Here is a 19,799-nt window from a genome sequence, read left to right on the forward strand (position 1 = left end):
AGGTTATTACAATTACTGCTAACAATTGCTCATAAAATCATACACAGAACTAGTCAGTACACAAGCAGAGGCAATTTCACCTGATGTTCCCTCTCCCTCCACCCCTACCCATTTGTTCCATCAACCTGTCAGGATTTTTGTCTCAGACCATAAGCTACCTGGTGCAAAACCAGGTATTCAATGTGTGCTTTTCCAACACGTAGTAGCAGGTTCTTTGGTCTACTTAGTTTTGTTTACACCACCTCAAAATAAATATAGATATATAAAAAGCAAGCACGGATCACTGGCCTTGTACGAAATCTTCAAACCAATGAAGTTAAAAGAATACAACATTGAATTTCCTATGCAGCACTTTTTGGTTGTATTTTAATGACACTTGGGAACGTTCTCAGTTGGTACCACTTTGTAAAGCTTCAGGGCAGACAACAGGGTTAGCTGCTGCCTGCTGAGAGTCTGGCTCATTGAGCCTTGCTTTGAGAAGTCAGCCTTTCTGCTTAACCACAAGATACATCTATCAAAAAGCCATGATACAGGGTGGTCTCAGTGTAATTCAGGCCTGGGAACCTGGGTGGAACAGAGCATTTCACCTTAGGAAGAGAACACAGTCTGTAAATTGACTTCAGCTTTGCTATGGCATCAAGGCAAAGATCCACCCCCAGAAAGTGCCTGCTATCTTGCTGTTCAATTTCTAATGATTTATAATTCCCCTAATAATGGATTTGCATAAAAGCCCTGACTGTTTTAAATGATGCCTTATTTTATGCCTTAAAAGTGTACAGCAGATTTATCTTTTACCAGTACGTCAGACTGCTTTATAGCACTTGCTTCTACTTGAAGGCTACAGTGACTGCAAATCAACAACACTAAGCCTCCTTTTCCTCCACAGAAGTGGGATAAACCTTTAGACAAATTGCTAAGTGCACTGCTAAGCCCCTAAGCTTTCATGGCATTGATTCTCACACAGTAATGGTAATCCCCAAATCTGGTTGAAATTGCAGAAAAGTTCTCATACGACATTATTTTCAGAACTAAAGTTCACTGTGAAGCAGAATTGCAGTTTTCACCATTCCCTGGAATTGTGTCTCAAGGCTTTTGTTGATTTAGAAATATTGGGAAAAGACCACAATTGTCGAAAGGCTGGTGATGTCATGGCAAAGAAATAAGTAGAACATTCCCTCAAAAGGTATGAAAATCAGGTCATAGTAAGTCCTTCTTTGAAAACCTGGTCTAAATATTTACACTAAGGTAGGACAGGCTGTTAAAGGCCTAAAAGCAGTGTTTCATGCCCTCAAGGAATAAACTCCCCCAATAAGTATAAAGAATTCTTGTAACATTTCATTCACTTGAATATTTGTTATGGAGCACTTGCTAATCTGACAGAAGTGAAAAAGTTAATTATCATTCTACTTATAGACAGCATGAGGTAAATGTTCTTGCAGACATCTCCAGGCAGGCAAGTGATTTTAAGCACTTGATTTTAAGAGGCACTATGTCCTTGTAATCTCATACACTTCAGTGGCAATCTACACAGCTTAGAAGCATTTGTTTTCAAACTCTGTTTAAATCCTTAGCTAAAGCAAATGAGAATACCTGTTAACACTGAAAGAACAACAACTTTTACTAGACCTAATGAGAAAAAAAATTACCAAGCATTTCTGTACTGTACCTGAGGATCAGGATTAACAGCAGTGACGTAACTGAGTAGGACAGAGGGAATTTCTGTAAGGAGTGAACACAGCTGGTTTTGGAAGTGATTGGCCAGTTCTGCCCTCCACCAGATAACATCTGGAAGCCACGTACAGGCTAGAAATGCAGAAATCTTCTGGTAAAAAGTGGATGTTCCTTGTAGATCTTCTTTAGTCTGCAAAGAGTCAATCGTTAAAAAGCAGTGATGATGGCCTCAGGAACATTCTGTTCTGTACCATGCACATGTAGCAGCTCTTTCTCTGTCTGCAACCATCCCAGCCTCATGCTTCACACATCTGCCACACAGCTGCTCTTCAGATTCTCCAAACCAGACCCTTAATGTCACACCCCTTGGCCTCCCAAACCATCACACCCTGCATCCCTGCAACCAGAGTTGTCCCTTCACCCACAGAATGCGCACTGCTCCCACGGCCCTGCTATCACCCCACAAAGACTCTACTCCCAGGCCCAAAGACAGAATTGAAGGCCCTGACACTGTCGGGGTTCTTGACCCAGCAGATGGGACTTGAGAGCCAGTGCTGTCTGCAACAGCCACTTACAGCCATCAGCTGTGTGGAAGGGCTCACCCCGTGACTTGGGGATGTGCCTCCACATAGACTTGACTCAAAATGCCCCTTGGTGAATGCGCTGGGGAGATTAGCAGCACTGCCCTTCCACCAGAGCTCTCGACACACTCAGACTGCTCAGCCAGAAAACTCCACCACAGATGATGTCTGGTGAGTTAACAGCTATCTTCAGTTGGTTGCAAGACACTGGTGTAAAATAACTGGCTCGTGACATCAGTCAGCCCACAAATATTACTCCAAAGCAGATAACATACCACACTTAAAGAGGGAGAAAATGCCATTATCAGGACCATAAAACAGCCTAATACAATGAAACATTAATTTGCAGAGGCTTTCATGGGGATAGAAAAAAAAATTTATTAATTTCAAGATGTCTTAAAAGATTGATACTAATATGAATATTGATACATTAATATTGAATACTGCACTGCTAAATTACAGTTTTCCATCATTTAACCTCTCCTCTAAACCCCTTTGTTCTTCCAGGTTGGTTCTTAATTAGCAGGACTTTCACAGAACAAAATTGGTGACCTCAATAAGACCCAATGAGAAATTAACAGAATCGACAATTATGCAAAGCATCTTCTCTACACCAGCTATTATTGCACTCAGAAATTATAGCTCAAGCAGGAAAGGTCTGCAAAAAAGCCCCAAATCTAATGACAGAGATTGTGAGCTCTTCTGAGCCACCACAGAATTGTGAAGTGATCGAAGCGTACAGACAACAACGACGTTGCTCTGCACAGTGCTAGTGTGCCTAATTGGGAATGCTTAGTAGATTCTTAGAAAGCTTACTCTGTACAAATCTAATTCCCATCAGACATGCCTGTAACTGCAGCTTGTCTATCAGCATGCAAGAATTACAAGAGGTGAGTGTATAAGCGTTTGTTCTGACAACAAGTCAAGAAAGCAAAACCATGCAGGGGTGTTCAAATTTGCCTCACTTCTATCGGTTGTTTGGAGGAGGACGGAAATAAAAAAACCAAAGTAAACCCCAAAAAACTGACAAAAATGTGAGGAAACACAGCAGAACCACTTGATATAGGAATAGATGCCATCCTAGTTGAATAAACCAAAAGGCTTATTGATCTCTAAGAACAGGAGCTTTTGCCTTGAGAAACCACTGATACATTTGTATTCATAACCATTAGACCTTGGGATGGAGGAAAAAAAATGTGACAAACATTAAAAGGCACACAGATGACGGTGAAGTGGCCAGTAAATAAAAAGTTGATAGCTTAGAGGTCTGGAATGTAGCTCAGCTCCAGTTACTAGTAACTGGGGAAAAAAACCAACACAACCAAACTAAAACAACAACAACAGAAAAAATCCCAGCAAGAACCTATAGTAACATAAAACTAACAGGCTGCCTTGGTCCAGTTGTCAGTGATGAACTGCACCCCATCATTAGAGCTGTGACCCCATAGCAGGCAACAAGCCACAGCATCAAATAACATCAAAGCCAATAAGATGAACACACTCAGCATGTTCAATCACACCAGGGTGGGGAATTAACAGGAGGGCAAGCAGGGGAATGTGAAACCTTGCCTTGTTGATACAGATAGGTCCTTAGGCTCTTAGACTAGCAATCCAACGTCTGCTGTAAAAATCATATTCTTATTACTACCTGAAGAAAATCCATGGACAACCATCATTTTACTGCTATTGTGAGATATGAAGACAGATACACAAAGACAGGCATTTCCTCTTAGCATCAAGCAGGCACAAATCTGTACCTAATAAGTTGCAGAGTCTTATACATACCCATCTTTGTCACTGAAAATGGTGTCTGGACTCTGCTCGTTAAGAACGTTAAAATATCAATTTGCCATAATGCTTCTGGTTAACATTTACACTACTTGGTATGACTTTTTTACATAATCAAAAAAAAAGCGACTAAGGTTTCCTTACATTCTTATAGCAAATAGACACAACAAAACCGTCTGGCAACCCAGTCATATTTCAAAGGTAAGCCCTGTTAAGTGGTTCTCTTTGTGCCCACAGGAGACAACAGGAACAAGGACCCACAAGTGCCACAACAGAATTTTGTGATCTGATTCAACCATTAAAAACCACACATTAACGCTACGGTGAGAGACTGAAGACTTCAGTGCGAAGGGTAAAATCTACCACATTTCTCTCCAACAATAGTTGAAGCTGCTCAAGGGGAGGAATGTGGAGATAGGACTGGTTGCTGTTGTTTCCCTTGTCTCTGCTGCAGCTGACATTTCTGGAAGACTTTTGTTGTTCCTATCAGCTTAGATCTCTGCTGGGGAGAGCAGCTGCTTTACAACCGCCTCAGGAAAGCAAAATTGACAAAAGTCATTGTTACCACAAAGAGTAGAGTCTCTAATGAGAGGAAACCTCTGTTACACATGGTCTTGCTTTGAGGAACACCATCCAAGCGCCTGCTATGTCTGCTGCTGTGCATACTAGCTGAACTCAACAGCAGCATCAGTAACTGTAAACGAGGCATCAGAATAGCATTTACAATTTATATATGGACTGGAAACACTGTATGGCTTGTTCCACAACTTGTGATACAATCCTTCCCAACTCCAACCAAATGTTCAGAGCAGCCTGAGCCTGCAGCTTCAAAAGTTCATTCAATTGCATAACGCTGGATACATATTTTGAGCATACTCTGTGCTCAATAATTTTGATGCTTTGGCCAACCCCTCATCTGAAGTCAGCAGAGAGCGACAAGGCAAGTGGACAGAAGGCAGGACAATCTCTGTTTCTCCATTTTTTTTTGCTCCATAGAGCAAACATCTTGAATTCAGTTGCCTTGGCTAGAAATCAACATTAAGCCCTTGTCCGGTCTAGCAGGTCGCTTAGTCTCATTTGCTCTGCTGCTTCTGCCGACAGGTGCTCAAACACCAACAGAAAGGTTGCTTATTGTTTTGGGGATGGGTTTTTTTTGGTAGTGACATTTGTTGCCAGCATCAATCATTGACTTGCAGGAGCACTGGAGCCACAGCTGTCATACTCCAGACTTTATGATACATCATGGGAAATTTAATCTTTACTGCTCACAGGCAGGCAGCTGCAAGCGAAGGATGCTTGCTGCAGCTGAGTAAAGGAAGCTTAAGCATGTTTTTAAAACATGTTTACACCTCCTCTTCCATTTAAACTTCACCTGAAGGTGTGACTCAGATACCTGGGGGCTGCCCTAAGACCACCTGCTATTGGGTCCTGTGGGGTCTTTTCAGCATAGAGGAAGTGTCAAGAATGAGTACATCAATTGTCACGTTCCTGTAACGTTACCAGGGGTGAAGCAGGCAAAAATAAGAGTAGGAAATCCACTACCAGCTCGCTAAAGCTGCAAGTGCTGCTTTGAGCCACCTGAGAGAAACTTGCCAGCCTCAACAGAGCACAGGGCCAGCATCTTAAAGGTTATTCAGTAACAGGATAGTTATTCAAGCAACTGCCCCGCAGGAGATCGGGGGTACACAAGGATCGCTGCTCCCAGATATACCTGGGAACGTTTTCCAGCATGAGTCAGCTGTACTGCATAGGTAGGATAGGTATGTATACCAGGCAAGAGTAGCAATAATACCTAGAAAGCTGTCTCCAAAAAAGAAAAGATAACAAGGCAGAACCAACAAACTAGAGCCCAGAGCTGCTCTTTCACAGCTCTGCTGTTTTCAGGACACAAGATCATACCGTGCCCTGCATTACACTGTGCCACCTACATGTGCTAGATGTTCAGCCTGTGCGCTAGACCTTTCAGCTTGGCATTTTATGGCACAGCACAGACTCTGTAGTCTACCAGGGTTGAAGGAATGGAGTCTCAGGTCCTGCCTCTGGGCCCCAGCTCCTGGGAGCTAAATAGCAAGACAATTATTCCCTCTTGTGGGCCACACTCTTCACATGGTTAAAATATAAGAGGAAAAACCAAAATACATGCCAAAGATATGTCTCCTCTGAATGCAGTCAAATTTCTGCACTGTGGGGTTACAGCCACCAAAAATATATTAACAGCTAATGAGCAGTAGAGACAAAAAAACTACGCCATAGAGAGCTGGTTTCTCATCTGCACGTAATCTAAATTCAGCATAACTGAGGACAGCTTGAGTTGGCAATTAGCTGTAAGCAATCTTTCAGTTCCCACAGTACTGGGCTGTTCCCCCATTCTAATTTAGAGCAGCACTTATGCTGCTCTATACTGGCTCACTGAAATTTGAGCTTGAATTGGCATATCCAAGTCTGGTCCTTAGCAAAAACCAGTGGTAACTGCCTGTGGCTGTTGTACATGACTAGCAAGTGTAAATGCTGCTACTCACTTTTATCTTCTGGATCTTGGTGCTGTTCTGGGCTGAAGACTCATCTGCTGGCATTAGACAAGCATATAGGGCCAGGCCATCCTCTCGCCAGGCCTGCTGCAGCCCTACCACCTGAAATGGAGCTTTGGGTCCATCTTTCATTTTCACTGGAGGCACCTGTAAATCCATTTGAACATAATTTCATTTTTAGATGGCTGTATTTAGAGACTGAAAATAACCCTTTATCTTGCTCTCTTGCTTTTAAGTAGAGCCCCATAATGTAGAATAATCCAGGGTGCACTCTCACTTGATTAGTGGATTAGCTGTGGTTTAGCCAGTAGAAAAATCAATAAAGACCAAATTAAATAAGAATAACATGTAGGTTTTGATAAGTCATAGGATTTATTTTCTCAATGAGGACTTGCAAGCTCTGACTTCCACCAGTTTCACTATGTGAAAGCAAGAACTTGCATTAGTGCCCTAGCCTAGCAAGAAGTGAGAACAGAGTCCCTGTCAATGCTGTACTGCATGTTCTTGTCACAGTGGTACCATGTGCTGCCTTTATTAATGATAATGAGATCAATCCAAACGGAGTTCAAAAATCAATGCTAAGTGATTATGCATTCTGAGGTGCTAGTGCAGGCTTCCTTAATAAGCCTTTGTTTTCCCTGTTAGTGATCACTAATAGCCAAAAGCCCATCAGCCCCTCTCCAGTGAATACACCTTTTAGTTAGACCGAGGTGATTTCTTTTTGATGGATTTTTTTTATGTGCATATGTGTGGGAGGCAAACATTCTCTTTTCCAATATATATATCTGATCCAAAACAAGAAGGGTAAAAAATGACTTCTGCCAACCCCGAGATGAACACTGGACATCTTTTATTGTGAAGATCAGTTTAGTACCAGAGACAGGGTTCCAGTAGGACAGACCACTCATTGGCTCATAAGGCTGCTCAAAGTCAGGCTGAAACGTGATGCACTTTAGCATACAGACTACATGAGAAACTTTAGTACAGGTAGAAAAGAGACAGGAAAGATACCTGAAACAGACTGGGAAGGCACTGTAGTGCTGCAAAGCATCCAGAAACCTGGGTAGCTGGTGAAAGAGGGCAGAAGGCTAAGGGAAAGGCAGACACAGGCAACCAACAAAGCCATGAGAAAGGAGTAGCAGCCATGTGAGGCAAAGATGCCTGAACCAGATCACATGCTGGATGAAGAGACAGGCAAATCTGAGTTACAGGACAATAATTCCTTCCCAGGGTTCTGGTGAATACAGAAACCACTAAGTCTTATTGTCATGGTTTATAACATCACCATGAGCTCTAGATGGATTAAGAGCTCTGCTTACTGTATATATAAACCAAAACTATTTACAGTGAGATAAACGCCTTTAGAAATACATTCTCAACACACGGCCTGAGAGGATTTTCAAACTGTTGCATAGGTCAGCTGTATCACTCAAAATAGCACTACCAAGTCCTTGAACACAAGTTTCACAGGGGAAATTCTTTAGCAGCTCTGCCACTGGGGATTGCTTGCATCTGGAGGATCATGCTCTCACCTGGGAGAAATCAGCATAACGCCAATGCAATCAATAAAGATATGCTGATTTACAGAAGTCAGGAAGCCAGTGAATCAGTGGAATTACATAGATTATGACCAGATGAGAATTTGGTCTAAAAATCCCTCAAACTTTCCACTTTTAATTAAAGAAATGCAGACTTTGTCATTGCTACCCAACAGCTGTTTGAGTACCTACATGAAATAAAATTAGTGGATTTTACCCCAGTTTCTCTTGGGCACAAAGTCCATCACAACATTTGACCCTACAGTCTCAGTAGAGCAACCCTGAGCTCTGGAAGCTGAGATACCTTTTCAGGCTTGGAGACAGCTGCTACAAGTCAGAGCTCAGGTTTTTTAAATGGGAATAACACAAGGAAAGAAGGCTGACACTGCAGCTAGTCATGAGCTAACTAGTTTCTGACTGGAAGATTCAGACTCCAGGGCTGTTCAAGTGGCAACTAACATTAAAAAATATTAGCAATGTTTTAATGGAAGTGTGAACATCATTAACAATTAATACTGCTTAAGTGGAGTTTAAGTGATTTAAAAGCCTTGTGCAGGCTGTCCACTCAGGGTGAAATCTACCTTGAGTGCATGGATTGGTATTGGTATGCCAGTGTCCTTAACCAGGGAAAAGAATGAGGCCAACATGCAACATGGGGAGGAAAAATACACATAGCCTGTTTTTCCTTGGGGAAAAGGCTAATATGGGATGAATGGGAAGAGTGAGGAAAAGGTGGTTTCCCTAGAGGAGAAAAATATGTGATCCAAAGGACAATTAAGATGAAACAGACCCCACTTGTTTATAGCCCTCCTGACTATCAGAAGGGTCTATTCTTAATTAGAACAAGCAGTAACAAATAGGCACCTGTGTCCATTTGCTTCTTTTGCCAAGGACAAAGTATAATACTTAGACAGCCCTCTACTTCCAGTAGTCACTTTTGACTGCTTCAAGTCTGGCTTAACAGTTTTCTACTTTCTGTGCCCTGTTCTTCATAAACTACAGGCACAATCCAGCTCCCACTGACATCATCAAGACTTTTATTTACTGACTTTAAGGTAAGTTAGAACATAATTTCCCCTTTGTTCAGCCACTGTTTTGGAGCTGTTGGAAGAAGGACGTTTCAAGAATGATTATATATTCACTGGAGGGCAAAACACAGCCTGAATCATACAGAACCTTCTTTTGTGCACTGTCACTGCACGTACTCACCAGAGAGAGAAGCCACGTCACAAGGGCCTGGTAGATGCTGGCTGCTCTCAGCACCATGGTAGGCACCTGCCCGCCACACTCCTCTGTAGCTACTTGGCCACAACTTGACAGCCAAATGGTCATAAGCAGCACCTCATTTTTCATACTGTGTGGTCTAGGCAATGTGTCAATATCTGGCAAGTAAGAGGCTTCCTGTCCAAAAAAAGTATGAAAATGGAAGTAATTTGGATTACTGGAACTGTATTCATCATCATGAATGAATTACATTCATCACCATCACAGGAGGGACAATTAATACCTAGTGAGCATTTATCAAAGAGGAAGCATGAGTCATAAAAGCTAGGTCATTATATCAGTGACACCTTCTTGAGCACTTCAGTTTTTCTTGGAGAGCTGTCACCTGGGTCTTCATTTAGTCAACCATTGCTTGGTGAATGGAAGATTACACGGTCACAGCTGGAAATAGTGTGATTGAATTTATTCTGTATTCTTTAAGATTCAGTGTTTTGGCTTTTTTTTTTTTTTTAATCAGTGAAATGCCTTCAAAACAAGCCTGATAAAGTGTCAAAACTTTCATTATTTTCTGCTTCATCTAACATACCTCATTTCGCAGATGATGTTACATTTAAGTGAACTCATCTCCTTTCTTTACTTTAGTATTGATACTTGGTTATTTAGGATGCAAATTCCCTCTCCTTTAAGAGACCTATTCTTTAAGAAACAACCCCAAGCTTGAACTGTGGGGTTATAGTTTATGGGATCTCTATTGTTCTCCCAAAGATGCCGTAGCTGCATCTGCAATTAGCTGGCTTGCTATTCCTATGTTTATTCAATCTGCTGCCCCTGACATTTCTTTTGTAATTAAGAAGCTAGTCCCTAAAATCACAAAGATTCTCCAGTATACATAAGAGTATTGCTCCTCAACAGTTATGATCCTTTAACAAGGACTCTCAGGGCCCCCCCAAGGCATCCTGAGCACACATATTCTACAGGCATGGACACACATTCATTGTGCAAATAGCTGGAGCTGTTTATGGGGTTAACTTTTCCAAGCTGCTTGTTACAGCATGGGCTGAGGACTGTGCTCCCCACTGCAGTCAGCAAAGTGCAACATCACTGCCTTTCCTGTACACGTCAACGCAATCAGCCAACAGACTAAGCTGTTAATTAAGGTGAGCAGAATTAATCTGAAATAACCTACCATAGTAAGAGACTAGCAAGCACCTCTTTGTGTGAGCTGAGCTGTGGAACACCGTAGGAACACAATGGGAGCAGGAGGGTGCTGAGGAACAGCTAAGCCATTATGTTTTCAGTTGCTCCACGTAGCCCATAATGAGGATGTCTGCCCATACCTTTACACTGAATTAACCTTAATTTGATTTACCTGAATTTACTTTGGAAGCAAAGTAAGCTAAATCCAATTAAAGCCACTTTAATTCTGAATTAAAATGTCCACAAAGGTGTTTAATGACTAATCCACTTGACAAGTTAATGTAGCTTGACTTTTGTGCCTGTCCTCAAAATAGACAATTCCTTAAAACAGTTTTTAAAAGAATATACTAATAAAAAGCCACAAGCAGATCTATTGTGTCATCCAGTGTTTTGGTGCCAAAATAACAGCCACAGCACTGCCTACAAGTACCAAATAAAAATGATATTAGTAATAAAAGAGTCATGCAAAAGTTTCTGATGCTGCAGATCTGCATTACTAATGTTACTGTAGTACTGGGGAGCTAACAGAATCCATCAGGGCTTTGCCCCTACCACTGTAATTCTTTGAGGAAGAGGCCTTAAAAGAAACTTGGAGACTTTCAGGAAAAGATGCCCTTCTTTTATACCCTATATTGGAGAAAAGATTCTTTCTTCCTCTCAACAAGAGTGTGGGGATCAATGATAGGACGTAACTCAAGAGCTGAAGATTAAAACAGTCTCTACTAATGCTTCAGCAGGAAATTTCCAACTCTTCAAAATCTGCTTGGCCCAGCAGCAAGGGAGGGCTCAGTAGGTTTGCTGACCAAGATCATCTACAGATTTTACTTATTAAGGTTCTTTCTGAGAATGAGTGAGGTTTTGATCAATCCCTCTCCTCCCTCTGCCAGCCTCCTTACCCCAACAAGAATCTAGGCATAGAAGAACTTAACTAATTTCAGAAGTATTAACACAAAACAAAAAAGGAGCTAATCCTACTCAATTCTGGGCAAGAACTGCTCAAATAAGATACATTCAGTGCTTTCTGAGTATGCCTTCCCATAGCATTGCCCGATTTACCCTAGTCTACCTATGAAGAGAGTTCAATTTGCCTACATGTTACACTGGCCTTTAGTTATGACAGCATTAGATTATAAAAAAACCTAAAATTACTCAAATGCTAGGCTGTTTTTGGTTGCTCTGACTAGAATTGTGCTGTCAATCACAGACAGGTTTGCAGCTGATTGTCATCAAGTGCCAACCATCACCATAGAGTAAATAAGATAAAATTTCCTATTTCCAAAGCGCTCACTATTTTATTTTTGCAATTACAATATTGCAACTTACAGCCCTTCAGCTCAATATTCCAACCACCCCTCCACCCTGGCCATCTTTCTTCACTCTAACATAACAACAGTGAAGGTATAAGCAGTAACCACACTAAACAGCCAAGAAACCACCTCTCCCCAAATCCACACCAAAAAAGAAATGAGGAAAAAGGAATTGCAAGACAACTTAAGGATACCCATATATTCTAGCCTTCAGCTACAGTGGTGCTGAAGTTACACACACAGAGGCATAGCCCCAAAGAAAACTACTATTTGTTAAAGAAAACCAACCCTGTACTGTGAAGGCACCCGCACAGACAATCATTAGAAGAGTGGCATTTTACCTCCACATTATTTTTTTTTAAAAAGCAGAACTGTTTATGATCACAGCAAGCTGAAGCTTAAGAGATACAAGTTTGTCAGCCAAGATTAATGTCATTTTGTTTCTAATAAAATAGCTCTAATTGGCTAAATGATACTTGTGTTGATGGTTTTTTAAAAGACTAGTTGGCATTGCTTTTACTACGCCTTCATACTAAATTGGACAAACAGCTCTGTTGCCCTAAAGCTAGGAAATATTATCAAAACTGTAAGAGGCTGGAATGACCAAGTAGCAGCTTAGGAGCCAAGAAGGCCAGGTGGTGACTTCACTGCTGGTTTCCAGCTAGGTGCAAGGCTGATAGCAAGTGAAAGCAGCTGCTATCAACTGCTGTTTGGAAATCACACTACATTACAGGTTTGGAAAGTTCATTTCACCACACAGACCCAAGAAAACAGCATGTGTTTCCCAACAGAATCAGCTCACCCAGTCTGACAGTTTCTCCCTGTGGAAAGATAGGTCAGGGAGAAGACAGTTTTTTATTTTTATTTTTTACAGATATGGTCTCTCTTTGGCAGGTAAATAAAACTTCAATATTTCCTTTTTATCACCTTTTCCAATACTAACTAAACTGATGCTAAGACTGAAGCAAGGTATCTTATTCAACCAAAAAACACTCTTTACTATGTTGAACAAACCCTACAACAGCAAGAGCTAAATCAAAACATCCACTGCATGTAAAAGGAAGATAAGTTATACTCACACAGTCTCCTCCTTCTTTACTGGAGGGGGGTGAGGAAGTGGGAAGGGGAGGAATGGAAGAATCTTATTCTCATTGGCTAGAGGCTTAATCAAAATAATTGTTTTCAGCCATGTCTAAATTTATCCTTCTATGTCATCTGCACCCTAGCTTGGATCACAGATTTAAGAGGCAATCCCTGATGAATGGCAAATTACTGACTGCAGAAATCTTTTGCCAAATGATGCATCTGCTGTACATTTGTAAATGTGAGCTGATTTCTAGGTACTTTAGCAGCTCTAGCTAATTTCTCGAATGAAAATTCTATACTCTTGTGCTGAAATAGCTCTAGCATTGCATGTTCATGCTTCATTATAGACAGAGCTCACGCTACAAAACGCAAGCATGTTGATTACGTGTTTGTATATCTATTTTCCATGCAGTCATGTTGCTAATGTAGGAGAATAGATAGTTAGGACACATTTAACAATTCTGTCCATCTAAGGCAAAGTAGATAACACTCTTTCATGGCTTCTAAAAATTCTTGCATTAGATGAAGACATATTGGAAATGTCAAGTGTTTGTTCATTTTCATTCTGTGGGGAAAGAAAAATGATGACAATGCCATCTGTTAGATTATTTGAAATTCCACATTAAATTGTGGAATAAACCCTGAAACCATTCAAAGAACTGCTTTATCACTGCAAAGTGGGAACAACGGATAAGAATGGGGAAAGTATCTGCATTTTCTGCATGCAACTGGCAGAACACACTGTAATTAGAAAGGCACCATTTAATAACAAAAAGGAGAGTACAATTGATGTTAATGGTCTGAATGGTCTTTCTGTTAATGCATTTTTGTACTAGGTTCACTCTCTGTAGCACCAATGGCTTTCTGAGTATCAAACACGCTGCGGTTATGGATCTGAAAAATATGATGATGGCAAGATGTTATTGAAATTTTCTGATCTGAACTGAGCTTCAGATTGCTAAAATGGAGGAGTTATGATCCTTCAAAGAAGGTAACTTTGCCAAAGTAAGATTGCAGGAATTCAAAGAGCTGTGTAATGGAAGCATTATTTGCTATGATCTCTGTAGTTCTCCAATTCAGTTAGGGCATTACATATCACGTGAGCCTAAGCTAAAAAAAAAATTAAATTTCTTTGCTGAGAATTATCTTCTTGTTCTGGACATTTATTCTTAGTCTTGGGCATGAAGAATATAACCTTTCCTGATTCAGAAGAAACCACTTTTCCATCTCTGGCAGCATGAGCGTGCTAAAGCTAGACAGTGTATTTGCTGGAGCATAAAGAGGACAAGTGTCAAAGAGAAACGTCAGCTCATCACCAGAAATTACTGAAAATAGGTGTGCAGTTCAGATGTGATGCACAGAAAGGAAGTAAGCTCTGCTCGGCATGGGAACCAAGGACAGCAAAATTCACTTTGTATACCTTTTCATGTTGCTGCCAGCTGAGCATGGTCAACCCCAAGTGCAATTTAAAGTAGCTTTATGGCCACCACAACACTGGCAGACAGCTAATGATGGCTAGGATCACTTACATTTCTGGCTTAAAAATCCCTCCCAACTCAAATGAGGACAATAAAGAGATATGATGTAGTCTGAATTACTCTGTGCCACTTCTGCATTAGCCTGCATTAAGGGAATTCTCAACTGCTTCAATAGAGTCAACAACTCATCTGTGTTACCAAAGATATGCATAACCCCTCTGACAACAGCGAAGGATCTGGCCCACGGAATATGTTAGCAGAGAGACACTGTGTGGTCACTCACTACCACACAGGCAGAAAAGTAGTTTTGGCCCAAAATTCAACATACATTTATTCTGCTATCTGCAGTGAACAAGATAACTCCACAGCATCAAACATTTTCTCCTGAACAAGAAGAATCTTGTAGACTAGTGTGTTCCCTGTCCTAGCCTGCTCACTTCTTGTTCTGCCAGTACACCCGCCGTGAGTACACAGCAGTGCCCCTGCCACGCTGTCCTCTGGTATATGCTGGTGTGTCTTACTGTGGCCTCTTGCTCTGGCCTGGCCTGGGCCTGGAACATTGTTACTATTAGAGAGTCTTACACAACCAGCTAATATTCTTTTTTGGACAATACCTTTCTGGTCAGTCTGAGTTCACTAGACCAGAATACTACAAATGAAACAAGCGTACCTTTCAGTCAGCACTGATAGGCAAGCACAGTTAAAGCAACGATGACTTCCTTGATAGAATTGTTCTGAAATTACTTTATTAGGATATAGAATGTTTTAATTAGTATTTAAAGTCAGGTAGGAGCATGTGTCAAATACCAGCCTAATTTTCAGATGACTAAGGACCAACATAATTCTAATGTTTGTTAGAACACAGAACATTCATGTGGTTGTGAAGCGTGTTAACTAACCAAAACTGTTTGAAAATGGGTGTTTTCAACCAAATATGTTCAAGAAACACTGTGTAAATTGAGGTCATTTAACAAGTCTGAGTGCAGCTAAGAAAGTCAAATAAGTGGCACAAATAACTGGTAACAAGCAGCTGTTTTACATACAATTTCTTCTTTATTTTATAGCGTCACAGAATATCTCAAGTTGGAAGGGACCCATAAGGATCATTGAGTCCTGACAAAGGCTCAACTCCACAGGTAAACAAAGGACTGCTCTGAAAATTGCACTAAAATTTAAAGCAAAGTAACACTGAATCCTATTTGATTTTGTTTGCTGAGACATAATCATTAAAAATGAGAAGTGCCTTCTCCATGATTGGTGTTTACACTACAGTAACACTTAGAGAGGCTTAAAAGGATTCATAGCCTTACCGTGCTGATGTTCTCAGCACAGGTAACAAAAAGTTCCTCCTCTAATGAGCTTATACTCCTGGTTAATGAGAAGCAGCTGAAGTAAGTAAAAGAAGTTTAAATACTTATACATTTCACATGAGCACAAGACTGGAAATCAGGAACTTTTGCCTCAGTCCTGGCTCTGGAACGGAGTATTTCTCTGTGAAACTGTAAAGTGAGGATAGTATTTCCTTATCCTAGTCCCTGTCTAGTTGGATTATCAAAAGCCTGTAAAACACTCTGAAGAGTGTAAGATTATCAAGAAACTTTCCAAGTTCATCGCTGTTTCCTTTCTTTACACTCCTGAAAAGGTATTGCGGCCTCTAAAACCCAAACAGTAGTATCTGTATCTCCCACAGCATTGTTCATTGCCTCACAATAAAACATGCCATGATTTCCAGACCCACAGCAGGGAAGGAAATTGTACTCAATCACTTTGAAATGCCGTGATAGAGCACAGAATTGGTCCTCAGCCATCTGAAATCTAGGCTGGTATTTGGCACGTGCCTGTAGCTGGCTTTAAATACTGGTGAAATGGCTCTAGTTTAATATTCAAGGAGATTCACCATATACTTACCTACTTGGGTGAAGCCTTATTTTTTCTAGGCTTTAATCTATCTATTTTTTAATGTATTTCCCCTGATACTTTATGGAAATCCCCAAGATAAAAAAAAAAAAAAAGGGTGGGGGTGGGGGGTGCACACTATGCTCAGCTGCTTTATCAGGAAGTTTTACCAGAGCTCAAGCGGCCTGCTTTTCAAACTGTTAGCTTCAAGTTTATAAGTGGATTGTGTCCAGCTCTGTGATCTTGCGTCCAGCTGCAAAATACTATGCAGATAACCCTTCAAACCTGGGAGTTCTCCAAGGCAGTAAATATGGGGGTTGTGATTCTGAGAACTAAGTGCTTACAATGTGCACTGAAGCTTGTGGGAACTCCAGCTGCTTGGCACATAGCTGGACAGAGCTCTATGGTTTTAAAATAAAAATAACTGCATGACACTTCCACTCTATAATCTCAAATAAATCCTTGAATTCCATTCCCTGCCACTAAGAATAATGCTTCGATAATCATTATTTGTGTAATAATGTGTTTACAAGTTGTGACCAAGCTTATCCCCCAGTGTGTTAAGATTTGGAACTGTAGTCCAACCTAAGTCATAATGCTAAACAAGAAGGCATAAGAAAAACTCGGATTACAGTTTAAACTATACAGCTTCTTCAGCAGTAGTGTGGCTCTGTCAGACAAGCCTGTACATCCCCTTTGAAACACAAAGGGACAGATTCAGCCTCCTTCCATCTACAAATAGCATCACTGATCACAGCCCTGAGGTAAGGCCAGGAGTTGTGAATTCTATTCTGATTCCAAGGAAGAGATGCATGGCAGAAAGTATTTCTCTGTATAATTAAACGTGACTGGCCTTTGTTCATATGCATTGCAAATTTATGGTAGTTATTTCTTCTGCCAACAAACACAGGACCTGTCAAAGAGCAAGACCTGAAGAGACAAAAGGTACAGAAATGGTTTTCTGTCCCCCTGCCCTCTTCTAAATGAGAAATAGAATTTAGCCCATGGACATTTTACATTATTGTCTTCAAGTTTAATCTGAACCATCCTGCTAATGTGAATAGAGGAGTATTTAGGACCTCTACTGGCAGCAAGTTCATGCATGTAATTCTGGAAACTATATTCTTTTTACTTATATTAACCTTTCCCTTAAGCAACAGCAACGAATGTTCCCATCTGTCAAGATAATGTGTAAGTATATTCAAGAATAAGCCTAAACTCATTTTAATCACTTTAAGATATGCCAAGGAATATAAAGGATTAAATATTTCACATTTTCCTGGGGCCATTTCAAACTCCAATCAGAGAAACAGCACTGAAAGCAGTCATTTCTTTGTAAAGACCTGACTGTTCGATTCATTCCACAGCTGGAAAGTGCAATGGACAAAGGTGGGAGCCCCTCTGAAACCATCAGACTGGGTCTGCACACGAAGTTTAAACGGAAGGTTCTCTATGGCTTTTGGGTGGTTCTGTTGCATGCAGAACGGAAGTTGAGTTTCCTGGTTCTGAGCATATAGGCAGCAATTTGAGTGAGAAACCTATTGAAGCAGACAACGGGTTATTAAAGCAGGATTAATGTATGTCATTTAACTGCTCTGGTTGTGTGAGCAGAACGACTGACAAGAGTCATCAGTCTGTAAAGTTTCTGACGCACTTTAATTTTTTGCCCTAAGAGTGCCAAAACACACACTTCCATAACATCTCTTACTCAGAAAACCCGGGGAGCAAGCAATCAGACTCTGCCTCTGTAATGGAAGTTGTTTACAACAAAGACATTTAAGGTCTAGATCCTTAGGACAGATCTGTGCCACCGTGAGCTGTGGCAGAGGCAGCAGGAGTCTCAGCTCCTCTGCCTTGCTGACTATGGCCAAGGAGACCGTAAACCAGCTAAACTCAACCTAAGCATAAAGTACTGGGACAACAAATCCCCCCCCGTTTGCTTTCACTGGCATCAAGTGGGAAGATGAAGAGGAGGCCAGAAATACAGGCTCTGTGCCAGCTAACAGTCGCCTATGCTAGAAAAACAGTTTCTTGGGAACTTCCATGCTATTCTGAATCCTGTGTGCTGGACTGGTGGTACAAACAGGAATCTTGGCCTTCTGTTTTTGCATGCTAAATTTAACTACATCTCTAATTGCCTTAGTTTATTTTTAAGCCTTTCTTGAGTTGAGGCAGCAGGTTCATTAAGTACAAGAGATTTTAATCTTGTTTCAGGAACTCATTAAATACCTCGCTGTAAAAAAAGGGAGGAATGCAGGGGCCATCTGCTGGCTGTTTGGCACATCACTGCTGGCCACAACACCACAGAGCCAGTCCAAGAGAGTGAGAAGACCTAGAGTGAAGCACAAGCCAAATTCAGCTCTGATGTCAGAAAAAGATTTAGTGTAGGAAGTATTTTGCAATTTTTACAATTAATGTGGGGGTTTTTTTAAGCTATAGTGAAATAATAGGGGTAAATGCTGGGTTCAATTGCAAACGTAGGGTTGCTTTGGTTCAGTGTAAATGAAAACATTTGGGCACAGGGTGATTTATACTTACAAGATCAGTTTTAGAGTAATACAGATATAGAAGAATTCGGTTACTGTGTCACAAGATCATTATAACTGAAATAAGATTTTACAGTTTTCCTTGCCTTCTCCAAATATATATATTGCACCACTTTGTAGGAGATAAATTGGCATTTCTGTAAGAACTAGCACAACACCTATTCTTTTCATAACTGGTAGATCAGGCCTTTGTATATTCTTTCTATTGAGACATGAATTTCACCTTCTTACAGTTCTTTTCCTTTATGCATTTTCCACACTGCAATAAAAAGGGAGAATTTTTAAATACTGCTTAGGACATGACCTAAGTGCATTCATGTAAGCAGCTCCACAATGGAATTGTTAAAATGCCCAAGTAGGATGGTCCAGCTGGTGAACTGCTGGGTTGGGATCCTGGGACCCACAGTCAATGTCCTTGAGCAACCCTTTGTGCTCAGGTAAGATGTAAGAAAATGGTAATTTCCAATGTTGATGCCAACACTACTGCCTTAAAAAAAACCCCATACAATACTAATGGAAATCACAGGCACCTATTTTAGTAAGACAGGTAAAGAATCAAAAGCATTTTACTGACATCTGTGCAGATCAAGGCACCTACTACATAAAAAAACCCCATATGGGACCAGTAATTGAACTAAAAATACTTCTACACATTTTGGAAGTCAATCTCTACTTTCAGTTATACTGTGCTAATCCAGGGTAACCATCACAGTCAATGAACATACAATGCTTCAGCAGTATGTTGATGGTAAGTATGATCCAGGAGTTTCGTCAGGGATTTTCCTATAGAAGTGATATCAGATCAAAGTGAGAATAAGGCTGTAAAAGGCCAAGGAAGATTTTGATCATAGTATATTGTTAATTTTAGCTTTGTGGGAATGCAAGCAGAAAATTTTTTGGTTGAGAATTTTACCTGACATCAGTAAGCTAAATCAACAGTGTATTAATGCAAAAAAAAA

The 19,799-nt window shown here is 40.7% G+C and overlaps 1 protein-coding gene across 6 annotated transcripts in view; it reads right to left on the reverse strand.

Moving 5' to 3' along the window:
• The window catches only part of DNAAF8 (dynein axonemal assembly factor 8), a 94,653-nt gene that overhangs the window by 54,363 nt on the left and 20,491 nt on the right, over positions 1 to 19,799 (reverse strand). For all 6 annotated transcript variants that reach the window (XM_074885891.1, XM_074885889.1, XM_074885888.1 and 3 more), the window contains 3 exons: positions 9,316 to 9,507; positions 6,560 to 6,715; positions 1,667 to 1,861 (listed from right to left, as the gene is read on the reverse strand). In XM_074885891.1, coding sequence (XP_074741992.1) covers positions 1,667 to 1,861; positions 6,560 to 6,715; positions 9,316 to 9,507 — 543 coding nt within the window. The remainder of the gene's footprint in view (positions 1 to 1,666; positions 1,862 to 6,559; positions 6,716 to 9,315; positions 9,508 to 19,799) is intronic.

Source organism: Strix uralensis, chromosome 16 (genome assembly GCF_047716275.1).
Source record: "Strix uralensis isolate ZFMK-TIS-50842 chromosome 16, bStrUra1, whole genome shotgun sequence".
Lineage (NCBI taxonomy): Eukaryota > Metazoa > Chordata > Aves > Strigiformes > Strigidae > Strix > Strix uralensis.